Source organism: Trachurus japonicus, chromosome 15 (genome assembly GCF_045865225.1).
Source record: "Trachurus japonicus isolate A0001 chromosome 15, Traja_1.0".
In the NCBI taxonomy this organism is placed as follows: domain Eukaryota; kingdom Metazoa; phylum Chordata; class Actinopteri; order Carangiformes; family Carangidae; genus Trachurus; species Trachurus japonicus.
In genome coordinates, this window is record NC_140921.1 from 32420623 (window position 1) to 32441254 (window position 20632).

Consider the following 20632-nt stretch of genomic DNA (forward strand, 5'->3'; position numbering starts at 1 on the left):
GAACTTCTCAAATCTTTCCCGCCTGTAATTAGACATGTCACTTAACAGATTTAACGAAACAGTTGCGACACCACCTTGGCCTTGTCTTTATCTCTTTCCTGTTTATTCTTCGCCATCTGGCTGGTTTTGTTGGCTTTCTCAATCTGCCTCCCACAAGAGCTGCGCCTTGTCTTCACTTCCTGCCTCTCCAGTCTAACAGACCGATGAGAGCCCAAAATAGTAAAAGCCATTAAGTCACTGAGAAAATGTACGCTTCCTTGCAGAACAATGTGACGACAAATTATAAAAGAGCATGTTCAGGGTGTTAAATGGCTTAAGTTTGACTGCTAATGAAAAAGTCCAACACTGGCTAACTAACGATTTACACACACAGTGACAGAGATTTAATTGCTTTTATATGCAGCAGACAGAGACAGTAAAAGTGGACAGCTGCTTTGGTTCATTACATTTGCTGCAGACATGTTTCACACGTACAGTCTCTGTGTTCGGTCCGCACACTGAAGTTGACAGACTTGAGCCAATGGTGACACACTGGCTCACAGACCACACACCATCTGCTGCACAATATCTCTCACTGTACTCGCCACTAAACATTAGACTGAGGCCGATAATCAGTGATATCAAATTTCACAATATTTACCACTGTATCCGATATCTCATATTTGATCTGTACTGTATAGCCTGCTCTTTGATAGTCTAAATTATATGGTAAACGGTAAATGGACTTGCACTTAAATAGCTTTACACTGTAGGTCACATTCACCCTTTCACACACACATTCACACAGCGCTAGGCACAGCGCCGGAATCTAACCATTCTGGGCCACTCGATGCAGTGAGGACTATAGCCTCAACGCATGAGACGGCTGCTCTACCAACTGAGTCAAACACCTCCCCATTATACTTGTGTTTACGGTTGCAGTTTAGTTTAATTTAGTTTAGTTTAGTTTAATTTAGTTTAGTTTAGTTTAATTTAAACATGTAGAACGTCTCTAGTTTAAATTAGATAAAATCGATTTTATTGTCAGTGTACACCTATACAATGCAATTATAGGCTGCACTACAGGGTGCATAAAAAAAATCTCTTATATCTAAAACAGAGGTCTTCAACGGGGGGTCTGTGACCCCTAGAGGGTCCGCTGACGTGCTGCAGGGGGGTCATGAAACCTTTGGTTGATTATACAATTTTGTTTTTGTTTTTTGTTTCCACATTTATACTTAGAATAAAAACATCAAGTTGAATAGCTTGTATGCATAATTATCATTCAACTGAAAGACATTGTTGATATTGGCATTGATATTAGTTAACAAGGTCTGTTTATAAATGGCTGGCATGAATATACGAACCTGTGTATTAATTGAATAGCTCAGTATGGAATCCGGGGTATGTTTATACATAGTAGGCTACTAGGCCTAGTTTAATATAATACACAATTTTATATATAGTATTTAAAGTAGGGGGCCCCTGCTTCATCTCTCCATCAGTTTGGGGGTCCTTGGCCTGAAAAACGTTGAAGACCTGTGATCTAAAACATTAAATACAGTAATGAAAAAACAATTACAATATATATGAATGATACATTTATCAGATTTCACAATATTATGTTGGATTGGATTGATTGTATTGAAATGCATTATTTCCCCAGGCAAACTGAACTGATAGTTCAATCTTTGACAGAGACAGAATGTACTGTATGTGTCTGCTTCACAACACTGTTCAAAGAGGCTCAGTGATTCCAGATTTTTTTTTCAAGAATTAATGAATCAGAACCAATAAATGATTTTTGCAAATTAATAAATTGAACTGCCGTTCTTGTGGTGCTGCTGCCCCCTCAATTAAGCGACAAACTAATAGTGAAAACCTGTTTTGTCCCATTTTCTTTTCGACAAGATGTGAATGATTCATTTTACAAGACTCTGTGGAGGTGACACAGCACCAGCACCCCGCACAGAAAATATATTTTAATTTTGTGCAAATTAATTTGGCTGGAAGCTCTACAATGAAAAAACTCAGTCAGAGCAAACGCTTTAGCCTTTACCTCCTGTTAAGAGTAACCACCATATTGCTCCAACATTAAACAAATAAAAGTCAAACTGCTGCTTTGCATGTGTTGGAGTAAAAAGCTGAGTACTTTGTCAAGATGATCCTGCTGAACACAACTTTAGCCATGGGACCAGGGTGATGCCAACACTCTGTTGTCGTCCCTGCAGTACAACACACAATCTGCTGACCATCAGGTTACAACAGTACCATGCAGACTGAGAAATGTGTCAGCAAAAGCAGATAATAATAATAACTAGAAAATTTCCTCTGGGGAAATTTTGAAAGGCCCACGGGGCTACTGCTGGTTTTGCCATCTCTGTCAACATGGGAATCAAACCCACGATCTTAAGGTCAAGACAGAGCTGATCAGACAGACACATGATCATCTTTCTATAAGCACTGATATGGAGGAGCTGTAACCACATTAGGTTAACTGTGTGTGTGTGTGTGTGTGTGTGTGTGTGTGTGTGTGTGTGTGTGTGTGTGTGTGTGTGTGTGTGTGTGTGTGTGTGTGTGTGTGTGTGTGTGTGTATAATCACATGAAGTTACCTGTGTGTGTAAGAGTGTGGGAGAGGAGTGCACGCTTCCGCGCGCATTTGTATGTTACCTGTGTGTTTTGATGTGTGTGTGTGTCTGTAACTGTAATCACATGAAGCTGGCTCTAGAGTCTGTGTGTGTGTGTGTGTGTGTGTGTGTGTGTGTGTGTGTGTGTGTGTGTGTGTGTGTGTGTGTGTGTGTGTGTGTGTGTGTGTGACTGACTTGACACAGCTGCATCCTGTGTCAGTCTGATTCAGCTGTGTCTGTGTTTATAAACATTTAAACGAGCACCAGGTGGATTGTTTATGAAGTTAACGAGCTCTGGCCTGAGAATCACAGAGGTTACCACGGCGATAGGGGCCCCCCCAGGCTGAGACAGACAGAAACGTGGAGAAAAAGAGCGATTTTCTGCCTCTGCACCGGTCTCACATTTAGGCTTACTGTGACAAAACGGTAACTCCTATCAGAACAAAACACAGATCACGTTGCTCTAAGGACTTCCTGAAAAATGTGGTACGATTTGGTGTTTCTACAGTAAATATTTTGGAGGCGCTGGCAGTTTTAAAACATCAGTCCGTTCTGCTTCTCTCAGAAAATATTTGTATTGGAGTCAATGAGGAGCAGAGACAGACGTGGCCGCACTCAGAGGCTTATTCTGTAAATTCTGTAAGTCTCTCTGATATTTTGAGCACATGATATGAGAGATAACAAGTTTGTCTTACAAATTCTGAAAAAATTATGTGTGTAGAGTGTAAATTGTGGCCGGGCCGAGTGTGGAAAGAGAAAAAATCTGGAGTTTTTCTGGCATCTCTCCCACTCTAACCGATGATGTCACGCACTCTGACACGAACATTCCGTGCAATACACAACCATTATAATCTCATAATTTCTCCAAAAATGATCATGGTCATTGATCAGGGATTGATCAAAAACTATATGACCTATCAAAACGTGGAGTAATACGACAATACACAAGACTTGTGTCTACTGTTTAAAGTTTAAATGGAGTCTCTAGGTGAAAGTATGCCTGAGCAGTAGACATTTGTTAAACTCCAATGATTGGTCTTTTTCGCTCTTTTTTTCCGCCCGTCCCATTGACTTCAATGCAAAATTTTGCGCAGTTTTTCGCGACTTACGTCGTAATAGCACACCGATCCCGATCAAGACGCACGTTTTGATATATAATTTGGCCTGCAACTAGCGAATCGAAAATAGTCCGGAAGGGGGCGAATAATAAGAAAAAATCCACACAATAACAGTAGTGCCCGGGCATATTGTGTGGATGGTCCCTGCAGCTATTTCATAGCTGTTGGGACCAGTGCCCGGTGCGATTGCCCGTGGCCCTAACTAGGAAAAAATCCACACAATAACAGTAGTGCCCGGGCTTCCGGGCTATTTCATAGCTGTTGGGACCAGTGCCCGGTGCGATGGCCCGTGGCCCTAATAATAAGAAGAAGACTTCTAATAGGTAAACACAACAGAGATTTAAAAGATTTCAGGATAGTGCTTTGTATTTGTTCGAGGAGGGAATCCACACACTGCGTTGATTCCACTGAGCCCAAGCCCCCCCCATCCTCATCAGCATCAAACTGTTGGAGCCAGACAGAGAGAAATACATTCACTGAGAGATGACATCACTAACATCAGCCCACCTCCTCCCTCTCCTCCTCCTCCTCTGCTCTCTAAAACCACCTCGGGGGGAAACTAACACTGACTGTGTCTTTCTGAAGGCAGAACAGAAGAATGTTTTCTCCATTTTTCATCTTTCTCCATTTCCATCCTTCTCCCTCCCTCCTCAACTGTTAAGGCATCAAACGGCTGCTTGCTCTTGTTGCCTGTGGTGGTGGTGGAGAAGGAGTGTAGCTGAGATGTGAATTCAGAGCCCCCCCTCCCCTACTTTTTCTGTTGATGTCTTGAAGGTTTTTCTTCCACTCTGAAAACTTCCTCCTCTTCCGACTTTGATGCTGCCGGAGATGTCGACACAGCACTAAACAGGGACAGATGGGCTGATCATGAAGATAAAGAGAAAAGAGGCTGGAGGGTAAGGAGGAACACAGAGACGGTGGGGTAGGGGTGGGGGTGGGGGGGCAGCATGATAAAGAGAGGATAGATAACAAGAAGGAGTAGCACGAGCCGGTTAAGAGAGGATGAACAGAGGTTGAATAGATATTAGGACTTGGAGATAGCGGCGTCTAAACGTCTGCCGTGGCGAGCGCAGATACTGAGAGAGAAGGATGGTTAACATCTTCAGTGAAATGTGTCCTCTGGGGTGGACCTGTAACAGCTTCATTTGTCCTCCTACAGAGGACACTCACTGAAGTCAAGTGGAACAGTCATACAGAGACTAATAAAACAGGAGTTATGGCGGCTGAGGGGGAAGACGGCGTTGGATGGTTTGGACCGTTACACAACCCCGCTGTGTATCTCAAAGACGATTAACTCACAATCAACTCAGTGACCTTGAGCTGTGTTCTGTGGCACCGCCGGGCCCGCACGCACATCCTCTCAGACCCCCCCCCGTGACAATTAGCGATCAGATTGACGATCGACAAGCTAAACACTTTTTAACTGCTGATGTAAACAAACAATTTCTGTTAAGAAGAAAGATCGACTGCTCAGTGATTTAAAGCAACCTGTTTGCGATGCCATCTGCCAATTCTGACAAGTGTACTCCCTCCTCTGCAGCCTGATGCTGGAACTAGACCCCCCACGACCAGTCAGCTTCCTGTGGACATGTCACGTGGGCTTCTGCACGGCCACGCCTTTTTAGGAGACTAGCAGCAGCCTTGAGTGTATTGACCCCAATGGGAAAATTGAACGTGAACACAGATTATGGTCGATTCTTTCGCCCTACAGTCACTGAAGTAAACTTTGGTCTCATTTTTCACAAGCCACATCTCTTCTGAACATTTTCAGACGGACACATCAGGAGAAAATGATCTTTGTTCACGACCTGTCTCTGTCTCATCAACACACTCTCGCCAGATTTGGCACAGATCTCCTAGGTAACGTCAAACGCTTGCTAAATATGACTGTTAGCTGTGAAAATATTTAATGTTATCATAAGAAAATATAAATATCTCACTTTCATCTACCTACAACTTTTATAAATCCACACACACGTTCACAGAACGAGGTGGAGTGACAGTTGGCCATGCTCATTTAGGAGACAGGAAGTGTAATTTCAGGATTCCATATGATTGGAGCAGCCTCTCATGGGGTATCTTTGAGTATCTTTGGCTGTGCGACAGGTTCGGGAATCGGGATGGTGATCATCTCCGGCGATAGTCGTAGCGTCGCTCTGTGAAATTGCCAGCGCGCAGTCTGATCGCATTTTATTTAGGTTTAATAATGGGAGCATCAGGCAGAGGAGCAGGTTGACCTGTGAGCCCCCCCCTACCCCCTCTACCCCAGTCCAGATCCTTGAACCAGGGGTTCTGGTTGCACCAGAAAAGGCACCGGGTGTAAGAGCGTATGTGCAATCAGCTGTGCAGACGGTGTCTCGACTCCAACAACAAATAATCAGAGCATTCACTAAACACTCAGCAGAAAAACAATCAGCATGAGGGAGGCGTGTGGGAACAGCTTATTATGGTCTGCAGCCCTCTCTCTCTCCATGCTGTTTCCTATAGTGTTGCACGAGAAAAAAGGAATCGGGGCCAAAAGTTCAATTTGAAAAGCAGGAGAAGGAAGCAGGCTTCTGTGTAATGAAACTGTACTAAGTGACGTGTTGTGTGTGCCTGTGTGCTCTGTTCCAGTACAATCAGCTGCTGCACCTCCACACAACAAACACAAAGACTATTTATTGAACAGGTATCTGCTTATCTGTAGCGTAGCCAGGTAGGGGGCGGGTGGGGCGGGCGCCCCAGGCCCAGGTTCACCATAGGCCCACTGACAAGGGGGTTCTTGAGGACCGATTGCTAGAACCACAGCAAATCTGTTTGCTTTGCTACTGTCAATTGAACCCGTCGCAGTACCCCTTGCAGCCCCCCTCTTCTTCGCTCTTTTCCTCCGCGCGCTGTTTCTGTTTGTGTGCACTGTGCAGGCTCATACAGCACCGCAAAGCACTCGCCCTGCTCATCAAGCTAGAGTTGTAACGGGCCTACCCGCGGTCGTTGAAGTGCGGACCCGACACGGACCGATACACTGATTATTGGGCCGAGCCCGGCAAAAAAAAGAAAAAAAAGGAGAATAAGCCAGATGCCAGCCCGGCCCTGGCCTGACCGAGTCATTACGGAACCCGGCTCGAACCAGCGCGTTGGGTTGGGCTGTTTATGCTCATTTAATTGACAGACACTATCATTTCGCTCTGTGCACGTCCTCACACAGAGAGAGACTCATAGGAGCTCAGCTTCACGACTGAGACACGAATAGCGTATTTCCTCAAATAATAGGCATTATTCAATTAATAGCTGGGTCTCACGGACGTTCAGTCAGGGGAGGCAGGTGAGGCAGTGCCTCACCTACTGTCAGGATTAATTAAATTATTTAGTTAATCTAAGGTTTAATTATTTTTTTAATTTCAGATAACTTTACCACAGGTTTAAATGTGTCAGCATTTAGTGATTTTCTCTAATAAACGCGACTCAACTGAGTTTACCTCCGGTCAGAAACCACTGTATGGTGTGTGTGTGTGGTTGACGCTACGTTGCCTCATTGCGTAACTCTACTATGTGAGCGGCACGTACGTTCACGTTGCTTTCGTGAATTGTAAACACACAGACGCCCCCTCGGTTTTAGCGTCCAGCAGTTTAGCGGCTAATTCAACAGCAGTGATGGATAACTGTACCGGAGGAGAGGCTCAACAACTTTTTTTTAACTTCATTTGAGGAATAAACGGCAGCTTTTACCTGACGGGAGACCGACGCCTGAGCTACGGTAGCTAACAGTTAGCTGGTTTTACCTACTTTTCTCTCTCTCTCTCTCTCCCTCCCTCCCTCTCTTCTTTACACACGCACAGCCCAGGTTGTCTGTCATATCTGTTGTAAACCTTGTAATAACAGCTTGTTGAGTACAGTTAACATTATTGTTGCTTTGGTTTGAGTGTGGATTAGCCTAATTGTTAACGGTTTGTTGTGTAATGTGAGCGGTGGTTCAATATCGCGATCCTGTTATTGATGAGTTGGATTTTAATAACAGCTGATAAAGATGGCGTGGATTGTGATGAGAAGGTGTTGCACACATTTTAAGACTTATCTGTGCAAACCACTGTGCAAAACCTGTTTGTTGTGACTTTCTTGCGTGATGAGCTGATTTGCTGACTGTGAAGACTGAGGGGAGGGGACAGCATTGCACTGTCGGACTTGGGTTTCTGCTCCGTGTCCGGAGACGGACTGAAGAGCAGCTGTGAAAATGTTCTGATTGATTTCACGGGTCTATTGTCAGTCTCCTGTAGGCAGCTGATAGTCTGTGTATGAGTCTCGGCAAGAAGTTGAGCACTGTAGTTAAGCTATAGTTACAGTCTGTCATGTGCGCATTTACAGTGGGGGGGGGGGGACTCTCTTCCTCCCGACTGCGTTCCTGTGATTAATCGTTCCAAATATACATTTTTATACCCACGGGACAGCGTTGGTCTGGAGCCCTGTGTATTAGACTACATTTGTATCGTGCATTCCTAATAGGCCCACTACACGGTCTCGCCCCATCTGCATGAACCAGTCAGCTACGCCACTGCTGCTTATGACTGTGTCTGTCAGTTACATGTGAGGGATGTTGATGTTATTCTATGCAGAGCAAATCAAATTCAATACTACTCCTTATAATACACAACAATGGCAATAAAATAATAATTAAATACATTAGTAGGGAAAATGACCCAAATACAGGGTTGACATTGATGGAGGCACTGTCTGTCTGAACATTGCTAATTACTGAAATGATTGTTTATCTGCCAGACCAACACACACCATGACACCAATGAGAGTGGGAGGGATGGAGAAATCTCCATTCAAGACAAAGAAACTGTTGCTATTTTCTCTCATCACAACACTGTCTGATTAACAGCTGTGCAGTCACGTCGGCTATATAGGCATTTCAAATTTGAAAAAATTACATGTGACTGCACGTACACCGCATTAATTAGTCTACACTTGGTAAGAAAAAAATATGCAATGGAAAAATCTTACAATAACGTTACAACCACAAATTTAACCACGTACAAAAAAATATATATATTATTATTTAAATATTGAGCTCATAAAAGTCATCCAGTGTTATAGAGACGGCCTTCTCCTGCTGAACTTGGCACTAATGACCCAGTCACAGCAACATTTGTGACAGCAAACATTATAGCCAGATCTATGAATCTCATCAGAATCTCCTCTATTTGCTAGGGGACACAAAGTAAATCTGTAGTCTGGTCTTTCTTACAGCTGAACCAATTACAAGCCTGTAATTACAAACAAGACTGGCAGGCAGTGCTTTGTGGTAAGTGCTAATTGCAGCATACTAATGTCCTCACGATGGCAATGTTTACAGTGCATGTTGATGTTAAAGTAGATATAATGTTAATATGTTCTACAATGTGATGTATCATGTGCACACGACGTCTGCGGGCCAAAGTGTTCATGGCTGTTTGGGTGGGAGGAGGGGTGAAAATCTGACAGTCAAGAGAAAGAGGGAGATGTAATACTCATTAAATATGAGCACAATGCTGCATCATTTCATGAAATCCATGGAAAATCATTAAAATAAAATAAAACAAGTCACTAGGCCCCTCGTGTGCTCTAACTTAATTATTAATCCTCCGATGTCATTAAAATTGACATAGAAATAAAAGTGACCTTATAGCCGATTGCTCCCTGTAGCTCTGCTGCACTCCACTGGCGTCAGGATACAATATGTCAGTGGATGGCAGAAGTTAGGTAGGCTACGCCACAGCTGGCTGCAGCAGCACACACAACAGCAGACAGGACATCCCTGTGACTAACGCTGCAAAATAAGGCTGTAAAAATCAGCAGCCTCCCTCCGGGGCGACCGTGCTGCTCTCTTGTGACATTTTTAGGCCAATCACTGGGCTCATCACAGAGGAGTCACAAGATCCACTCTGATGTCTTGTTGATTCCTGTAACATTGAAATAATCTCTGGTCCATGTACACACACAGTCCCACACTCCTACTAATTCACTGATGGCAGAACAATGAGCTCATGCTGCATGGGCAATGAAAATGGAGTGGATGCACTCACGTACTCACTGTGAGCGAAGTACAGTACTGTACTGCAAGCTGCCCGTTACAAGACACTGCTCCCTCTACTTTTCTCCTTATTGGTCTCACACACTAATACAAATGAAACAAATAATTACACAACGCTAAAGGCACTAAGTTCTATGCACTACAGAACTTGCTGTCCACGTCTTCATCAGTCCGGCTTGGTGAATGCCTGATAACAAACATCTTGCAGAACTGAGTTGAAATTGAAGTGTTCAAACACCATGAGAAGAGGACTCCTCGTCTCCATATCAGAACCACTTGAGTCTGAGGACTGACAACAAAGCTGTACTTTATTCAAACGTCAATCTCTCTCCAATTAGGATGTAACACACGTCTTACAGATGAAAGGTTCCTAAACACCCTGTCTTTGGTCTACAGCCTCAATCAGTACTTTGTGGTGGCTAACTCATTTCAGCCGTGTGAGTGAACTATTGCACCCAATGATGGAGATGTTTTACAGCTGTAATTTTTATTAACACTAGCAGTTGAATAGTAGAACAATAGACCTAATATAATTCAGCTGATCAGTTATAACTTTAAAGCAGGTGACTGGTTTTAATGCTATGACTGATCTGTGTTTTTTTTAAACAAAGCCATAGAAAATAAGTGAAACTACAAATTAAAGGGACAACGAGGAGTTTTGGAAAAGCTAAGTGTTTTCACACTACATTTATGAGCCTCCGTGCACCGTGAAATTCTTTGACCGGCGCAAGACAGACTCATGTTTTCATTCATCAATAATTAAAGTCAGAGGTTGGAAGACGATCACATACCGTCGTAGTTCCGACCATAAACAGCGATTTGGCGGTGTTATTCTCATGACTCGCCACGAAACCGAAAGTAAAGAAAGCTAGTCGGCTCGCCCAGCATTTCCGCCACCACTAATAATAACAAAATAACGATAGAGACAAAACGATATATTTATCGGAAATGGGCCCATTAACAAGTGTGGGTAGCATAGATTCATCCACATTAACTTGAGACTTTTTTATAACCAAATAGAAACTCCTCGTTGTCCCTTTAAGTTTCAAATGAAATCACTGCATTACAAGAATGAGATCTAATAACACATTGTTTTTTTGTTTGTTTGTTTGTTTTTTATTAGTGCAATATAGTGTGGAGACATACAAACAAACAGTACAGGGGTGTACATTGTTTTAAGAGCTAATACGTACTGTACGTATATACAGTATCGGAGTGTCAAACATGCAGGATGAATTTGCCAATGAAAACTACAGTATATAGAAGCGGCATAAATTTGTTGAAATTGTACATATTTTTCAAGTTGTCCCTAATGTTTTGTAAAAGGATAATTAATCAACTGTAAACACCTTAAAAGTTTAGTGTAGTTCTGGTTATTTAAAAGTTATAATGCTCTTATTTTATCAGTCTGGCCCAATTAAGATCAAATTGTGCTCATGACCCCTGAATTAAAATGAGTTTTGCTTTTATGTTTGTTTGTTTGTTTTCATATTGTAACAATGTTGGGTAGCTTTACTCTTTTTTTGTTTGTTTGTTTTGTTTTGTTTGTTATTTTTCTCTGCTATTTAAAAATGTATCTACTACAATATATTTAAATACTGTTAACCTTATTGGTTCCGTTTTTTTCTTTCTGGTTCAGTTTTGTTTGTTCGTTCATTTGCTTGTTCGTTTGTTAGTTTTTTTCTTATTGTAAGTTTGTTTGTTTTTTCGTATTGTAAGAATGCTGGGTAGCTTCATTTGGTTTGTAGGACAGGCATTAATATAAGCATCATGCTTCTGCCTGTGCCTTTTCAGTCACTATTTTGTCGATAATGTTTGTAGCTATTGTGTGATGTGACTGAATAAAGAATTTCATCATCATCATCATCATCATCATCATCAGGTATATAAAGTAAATCAGTGTTGTGTTTACTGCATGATGTGTTGGACCTAAGTAATCACCAAAAAGATTAAATGCAGGATTAAGGAAATTCAATAAATTTGGTAAAAATAAACAAAAAGTTACAACAGTCGAACAAAATTGTGCTTTTAGCGAGTTAAGTCACACATAAGTCCGAGGACTTGTGAGGAGACTGCAGACTGTGGTTTTAACAGCATCTTCTCATCTCAAATTTGTTCAAGCAGCTGCCAATTAGTTTCTAGAATAATAAGATCTGTGGTAACATAAGCGCAATGCATTATCACTTCTTATTCTTTGATAAAAAAGGAAGTCATGCTGACTTCAGTGAGTGTAAAAAGAATGTGTCAAATACAACCACACTCTGTAGTTCACAACTAAATGTGGACTCAGCTCCTTCCGCAGCCCACTACCACCCAGGATGGTGAAACATGTGGAAGTCAGTCAAAATGTCTCATTAGCATTAATTCAGGTGAAATGTGTTTTTCTTGAACAACTAGAGCGCGGTAATCATCTCTACAAGGGATACTGCATCATACTGCATCCGGCATGTAACAGTATTAACACAGATCAACTGTCAATATCATCAAAACACACTGGTAAACAAATGCTGTACAGTATGATGATGTAACTACAGTGGAGATGCATCCAGAGACACAAATTGCTCAGTTTCTATAAGTGCTGAGCAGATCAAACCAACAAATCCCCTCCCTCATTCCAGCACACACTCACCACACACGCAAACTATAGCTCAGGGTTACTTGAGCCCACCCCTCCTCTTCTTTCTCCATCTGCACGAAACTGCTTAAACTGATAATGAGTTGTTTTTAATAATTAATTTGCATATAAAAGCCAAGCCGTCCGTGTGGGTGGCAGAAACAGATCCTAGATCAGTCTGACTGCTGGCAACGCTTCAGAGAAAGCCAGAGAAAACAGAGGGAGAAGCAGCAGGCAACAGGGAATAATAAACAGACAAAATGAGAAACTGAAAAGAAGAAGAGAGTGGAGAGGCGCTAGAGAAGAGAGAGAGGGTGGAGAGCGAGAGACAGAGAGATGAAATGAAGATGAACCAGAGGAGGACTGCTGTGAACAAGACATCTTGCATTAATGTAACGTGGTGTAGTGTCGTGTTTCAGAGTGTTTTCGTTTTGCTGAAACTTTTTTTTTTTTTGCTTAGCCAGAGCTGACTTAGTGTGAATCCTCCTCACACACTGAAGCTGACTATTGGGTCTTTCTTCTGAATGTCTGTTGTCTGTCAACCTTTCACACCGTACATCATGTTGCAGTCAACTAAATCATTGATTGTGTGTAATGCTTATTGTAATACTTATTTGTACCATACCAGTGACAAATTAATAAATATAATATATTATCAAGTATACATATATACTGTAAACGTATATGTATGTGTGTGTGTCTGTTATGGCATGCCGTTCAGGAAATTAATATTTGAATATATTGAATGAAACTCTCTGAATATATATGGAATGAACTCTGAATATATTGAGTGAAACTCTGAATATATTGAGTGAACCATTGAATATATGGAATGAAACTCTGGATATATGCAATGAAATCTGAATATATTGAATGAAACTCTGAATATATTGAGTGAAACTCTGAATATATTGAGTGAACCTTTGAATATATGGAATGAAACTCTGAATATATATTGAGTGAAACTCTGAATATATTGATTGAACCTTGAATATATGGAATGAAGTCTGAATATATTGAATGAAACTCTGAATATATTGATTGAATCTTGAATATATGGAATGAAACTTGACTGACGTCATCAAGGCACTTCCGTGATCTTGTTTGTTAAAGTGTAAGATGTGTAGGCTACGGTATGCTGCTGCAATAAGTGAGTGACAGTAGCCAGCTCGGAATCTCGTAGCAGCGCCTTGAGGCTCCGGTTGCGGGCGATGGTCGGGTCTCGGCGTTTTTACTCGGACTGTAATTCCTTTTTTTGCAGTCCTGACAACTGTTGCTGCTGCCGCTGCTGCTGTCAGGGGCTGCACAGTTGAGCCCGAGAGGGACATTATTTACGAGAGGAGGGGCCGTCACCAAACCACGTTGTCACATTAGCCTATACGAGTAGCAGATACGAGTCCAGCTCTGATTCTGAATATTTTGAATACACACTGAGCAGCGGAGAAAAGTAAATAGTCGGGATGAGGCGCTGGAACGTCGGGACTGCCAAAGGCTGCAGGTGTTGTGCCGAAAAGAGGCTGCCTGCCGAAAAACAACTGCCCCCACAGGCAGTCTCTTTTCGGCACAACACCGGCTGTGGCCGAGCATAGCTGGAGCCGAGTGGGGTGAAGCTGCAGTACCAGAGGCTGCAGTTTTCCCCGGTGCATCAACCAGACTGTGTGTCCTTTCTCTCACTGCTACCTAGACACACAAATAGCCTATGGTGAAATCTTTGCTTTAGCAATTTCACAAATAAAATAAAACTTTCAATTCAATAGTGGGTGTCAGTTTATGTAGCCTAGGCTAATGCCTTGATGACGTCAGTCAAGTTTCATTCAATATATTCAGAGTTTCATTCAATATATTCAGAGTTTCACTCAATATATTCAGAGTTTCATTCAATATATTCAGAGTTTATTCCATATATTCAGAGTTTCACTCAATATATTCAGTGTTTCATTCCATATATTCAGAGTTTCATTCAATATATTCAGAGTTTCATTCAATATATTCGGAGTTTCACTCAATATATTCAGAGTTTCATTCAATATATTCAGAGTTCATTCCATATTCAAGGTTCATTCAATATATTCAGAGTTTCACTCAATATATTCAGAATTTCATTCCATATATTCAGAGTTTCATTCAATATATTCAAAGGTTCACTCAATATATTCAGATTTTCATTCAATATATTCAAATATTAATTTCCTGAACGGCATGCCATAGTCTGTGTATAGTATTGTATATATATATATATATATATACGTGTGTGTATATATAGTATATATATAGTATATATATTTCTTTGCTTCTTAGTATTTGTATGTATGTATGTATGTATATACTATACAGTGTATTTATATATATACATACATACATACATACATACATACAAGAAGCAAAGAAATTAGCATTCTTTCTTTGCTTCTTGTAAATATGTGTGCGTAAACGATCAAGAAAAACAACAAATAAAAACAAAAAAGACAAGAAAAACAAGATTGATGACAATGATGTAGAACTACAAAGAGCAAAACAGTAGAAATGGCTGTTTTATTTCTAGTAAATATCCACAAGAAGCATCATGGGTAATAATCTCAAAGGAATCTAGGCTTGAAAACAGATCCTCAGCCTTTACAAAATCTCAGTGTGAGACTAAAAACTCTGCTTTATGACATGCTGTCTTTGTAGATGTGAGACACCGTCAAAGTTTTCCTCTGTCTGGTCGACAAAACTAGTTACAATGACTTTACCATCAGACTTGTGATCAAACTTTTGCTCGCTGTGTCCAATTGCTGTGTCGTGGTCAATATCTGTGGGGAGCACAGCAGGTTATACCTACACACACACACAGACCGCATCACACATATTTTGCTGCGCATTCACACTGCTCTGAATAGCGCATACACAGTATAGAAGCAACCCACTCACTGTAACACACAAAAAACACACACCTCACAGAGATAATCTCTCTGGAAACAAGAAACGGAAATGTACACCCACTCACACACACACCTACACAATCACATTCTTTCTCTCGCATCATCCACACAAACGAAGGTTCAGTCTTGACAGGGACACACACAGACACACACAGACATCTATACTTACAGATAAAGACCTGTATCACAGGATAACAGTGTTTTAAACGGTTATTCTCCAACTGGTTGCAACAGCACTTTTGTATCAGATCCAATGAGAGGCTGTTGTTTGGGCTGACATCAGAGAGATTTCACTGCTTCTCCACACATCTGAGCTTAGCAACCATTACCAGTGTCATCAAGTGCAGAAAAGGTCAACAGCTGTAAAAACATACAAACCTTGCAGGCTTGATGAGTGACAGACATGATGTCTTAGGATGAGCCGTGCACCCACACAGAGGAGTCACGACGTTCTGTTTCTTACCAAAAGTGATAGAAAATCTTTCATGTTTAATCATCAATATGAAGCTGGTTTCTGTCTATCAAACAGCTTCGAAACAAACATCTGCAACAAGCAAAAACAGAACAAAGACAAAAACTGTTGAGTTGAAAGATACTCACTGGAACTGCAGCTGCAGCCTCCTTGTCAAAGTACTTTTTCCTCTCATACTTGTCACGGATGAAGACCTCCACTGCTCTGAGGGTCAGGGTTAAGTACTGTAATACTGCACAAACATTATCCAAGTATCCATTATGCACAACACTAATGCTGAGGAACAGAAGAAGAAAAGTTAGTCATCAACCTTTGTTTTCCTCATTTTATGGGAATTTGAATCTGATGCTCCAATACAGACCACAATATATACAATATAATAACTATTGTAACAATAGTTACAAAAAATGATATGAATGAATTCTCCACGCTATGAGATAATAATGGAACGTTATGAGACAGAGTTGTTTTCAAGGCAAATGCAGAGACGGCTTGCTGAAAACCTGCCCCCATGGGACACGCGCATCAGCGGTTTTGCATGAATTTACTGTACCTCTAAAACAACTCCATCGTAATGTTCCATTATTATCTCATAGCGTGGTGAATGTGCAGGTCCACCAGAGCGTTGTGGAGTTGTTGGATTGTGTATTCGATGAGTTTGATGAGGGAAACCAAGAAATTCCATGAGCCTCCCTAGCGTAGCTCTGAGCAGCTCATGGCTCTGCTCTGCCGTTCTTAAAATAGCTTGCACCGACAATTAAAGGTAACAAACCTACCCCTAAAACTATAGGGATTATGGCAATGGGCCAATTTGCCAAAATGTTGAACTATCCCTTTAACAGAAATTTTGACCAGGGGTGCCCAAACTTTTGCATGCCACTGTACTTTGAAATTCATGAGTGTTTCAGTCTATGATCTTTTGTGGTGTCCTAACAGCACAATGATTAAAGGGGAACTATGCAGGTCCGCTCGCTGCTCTCGTCCATGTGCATCTGTTGACAACAAAGCCGGCGAAAAATCAATAAATGGAGCGGTCTTTAAGCTGAGCTCTGCCAGTACCCGTCTGAGCTGGTTGGTTTCTACACGTGGAAAATCATGAGAGGAGTCATGAGTTAAAACTAATTGGAAGAAGACGCATTGTGGATTATCCCTGATGACCACGCTGTTCATAATATTTATAGTATTTCCTGTGTTTCTGGGGAGTTTTCATCAAAATTTGATTTTCCATTTGTCACAAAATGTCACTGTCAGAGTGAATCCTTGATAAAAGACATGGATTGTTTCTCTCTGCTTTATTGCACCAATGATTTTACTAATGTTGTTCTGTCAAAGCGATGGATCAGTGACGTGCTGGCAGTAAATCCACAACTTGTCAGTGTCAGTTGGGTTACAGTTCAGAATGACGATAACTCCCATTGTCAAAATACAATAGGCACCCAAGACACACAACCGCACTCCCATGAACTCACTCACACACATACACACACACACACAGACAGACCGCCCTCACACCCAAGCACTACATCAGCACTAATCCCAACTCTCTTATCTCCCTATTTCAGCAGCAGCACTTCTGTCAGATCGAGTAATAGACTTCAGAAGATTGAAAAATGATGACCACCCGCACAAGTCGGGCTACGAGATAGGCCAGGAAGGCAAGGGTGGGGGCGAGGGTGGGGGACCTTGCTGGAGCTGCATCTCAAACGCTACACTCATTTATTACTGTTCACTAGAAACACCACAACACATTGGATGGTGCACTGAGATACTCAGAGCTGTAGTGGATAAACGTGAGCACTACAACACCCGCTCCAGCTCTGACTCCATGTTGATCTTCTTATATAACTGCGCCAGATCATTCTGATTATCAACAGGAAGACCTGAACTATATAAATATACTGTATTGTTACATATTTGAGCAAGCATGTGCTTTATTGTTGCTATTTACAGCACAGCACCTGTGTTGCTGAGCAGACAGGATGTTATTCTTGGTCCTGCTGCTTTATTGTTGCATTGACACAGAAAGCTGAGGTGGCTCATTTCACAGGAGATAAGAACTCTTCCACCATGATGGTGTGAAAAGACAATACAGATATCATCAAATTCCATAACATTCCTGTATGTAAAGATTTAAAAATAAATCTCAATTTAAAGGCAAATCAACTAGGTACAGTAACAACACTGCCTGCAGAGTTTAAAAGACTTTAATTAAGGAGTAGTAATTCTATCCTACATGTTGTCCATATTGGGTTATGGAGATAATCCTGCATGCTGATTCTGCTGCAACTACAACTATAGTTCCTTTTGATTCATTACACATGATGACTGTCACACTCATAACCACAGCTAATAACCAAGACACCACATCACAGGATAGTCTGGCTTTGAACGTTTCTCAACTCTGAGCTGTGGAAAAACTGCTTCTGACTAATTATTATTTCATTACAGTTGACAGTTTGAGATATAGCACTGCTTTATGGGATATACAGAACAATAAGCAGGAGAGGACGACTCTTTGTGAGGTCATAAATTAAACTTTTACACCTGACCAGTTAATCCAATGACCAGCAGTTGAGGTAGCTACTCATTATCAAAAAAAACAAAAAAACTATAAATGACAGCAAGAAACATAACAGTGACACTGAAGTCCATAACAACCATAGACTGTCTGGGCGTGGTCTCTGTGACATGTTTATTTCTGTAGTTAAGTTGGTCATTTTAACAGTCTTTAGGGGTTGAATCACTTTTGGAGCCAGACTCAAGTGGCCAGTTCTTTGCACTTCAGTGCTGGCTTCGTTTTTCTGCCATCTAAAAAGAAAGAGCTTCCAGTTTAATTCTCAAAGTTTTGATGATAATTAAATAATGAATGCACTGACAACATATTATTTAACCTGGACATGTAGATGTGGACATGTAAAGAAGTGTAGTTATACCTTATATAGGTTTTCATATGGCTTGTTTAATCAAATCCTGTAGTGCTACTAGCATGTTTAAGTAATAAAGCTTATTTTATATTTATAATATATGATTTAGATTTTGTACCCATCGTAATGACCATTAAAAAACATCAAACTTGTACAAGAATGACAGTGAAACCTCACTAAACAAATCAACATGAACAAGCCCACAATGGTGTAAAATGCGTGTATGTGTGTATGAACATAAAATCTTCAATACACACACACTCAGACACAGAAGATGAAAACAAAACAGCAAATACCGCTGGGGAATCAAACCCCATTTTGTCATTTACATACAAGAGCACAGTAAATAGCCGGGTCGAAATCATGATCTAACCACACACACACACACACACACACACACACACACACACACACACACACACACACACACACACACACACACACACACACACACACACACACACACACACACACACACACACACACACACACACACACACACACACACACACACACACACACACACACACACACAGGCGGTAGCTCTTCTAATCCTGAGTCTGTTATCTGCTGTTTTCAGCCAGCGGCACTGCTGTCAGAACGACTAATGGACTTCAAAAGAGTGAAGAATGATGACCACCCGCACAAATGGGCCTGCCAGATACAAGATACGGTATTAGAGCAGTATTTCAAACTGGGAGATTATTTATTTCAGTCTGCTGGTGGAAATATGAACATATGCTGCTGTGTTAACCACACAGCTGTCTTGTCTTGTATCTTAGAAAAGGGCAAACTGCAATACGCTGTTACAGCACTGTATACACAGACGCTGCTGGAGGTGTCCTGGTTAAAAGTGCAAAGTGACACTTAACAGCGAGCCTGTCACTTCTCATTTGGCATCGGAAGGTCTTGGTTGTGCAGAGGAAGCTAAAGTTTGACGATGAGTGAGTTAGATTTGATGCTGTAAGAAAAAGGCCCATCGCAGGACTCCTGGCTGGGTTGGACTAGACAATAGAGACAGACTAGATGATTTTTTGTTGCATTTTTATTTTCCTGTTGAAGCAGTTACGTGAATTTACAAACTTTTAACTTTCAGTGCACTGACTCTCAATGCCAGCTTAATATCAAACAGTCATCAGTGTTGACATTGCTCAGTCTCCACCATGATATAAAAACTAATGAATTTTACTATAAATCTGTTGTGAAGAGATCAGCAGTTCCAGTGAGTGTACTTTGAGAGCAAACCTTCCCAAAGCTGCCAATTAATTCCCACTGGAGGAGATTTACTGTCACTACAGCAAGGAAACCACAGGGAGAAATCTACTTCAGTTAGCTAAAGCTACCTAAAAAAAGTGGAATGGAATGGAATTTCTGAATTACTTGTTCACAGGTTCGTTTGCATCAGTGTTTAGTGACTCTGTTGCTTTGTCTCAGTTCACATGTTCTCATTTGCTGTTCAAACTGTCAACTGTCAACTGCAGTTCAATAAAAGAAGCACCAACAGTAAGAAATTGAGTACACTTCCTTTAACAACAGTATACAACATAAAACAAACCAGGAATAACATTAATTTATGCCTTGCTACTTGTTTTTCTGATCAACCCAGGGCAAGGTCAGTCTACAACACTCCAAAAAGAGTTCAATGTTAAAAACAGTAAAAGTGTTATTTAGCACAGAAACTTGGGTTTTAAATTCATGTGGCGTGAGATCTTGCAAGAGTTTGTTACTGAGCTCTGTGGGTCAAAAAAGCCACTTAAACACCAGAATGTTCAGAAGATCAGAGACCTGTGATAAATGATCCACTTTTAATTCCAGTGTGTGTGGGGGTAAGGAATCATAATCTGTGATCTAGGGCAGTGCACTGACATTTTAGAGGGCAGATGCTCAAGAAAGGGGGCACCTGCTCATAATAATTTATAAAAAGCAG

The 20632-nt window shown here is 41.2% G+C and overlaps 1 protein-coding gene across 6 annotated transcripts in view; it reads right to left on the reverse strand.

The window, feature by feature from the left end:
- The window catches only part of smap1 (small ArfGAP 1), a 321183-nt gene that overhangs the window by 243830 nt on the left and 56721 nt on the right, over positions 1–20632 (reverse strand). For all 6 annotated transcript variants that reach the window (XM_085800988.1, XM_085800985.1, XM_085800990.1 and 3 more), the window contains exon 4: positions 15910–15985. In XM_085800988.1, the coding sequence (XP_085657114.1) occupies positions 15910–15985 (76 nt within the window). The remainder of the gene's footprint in view (positions 1–15909; positions 15986–20632) is intronic.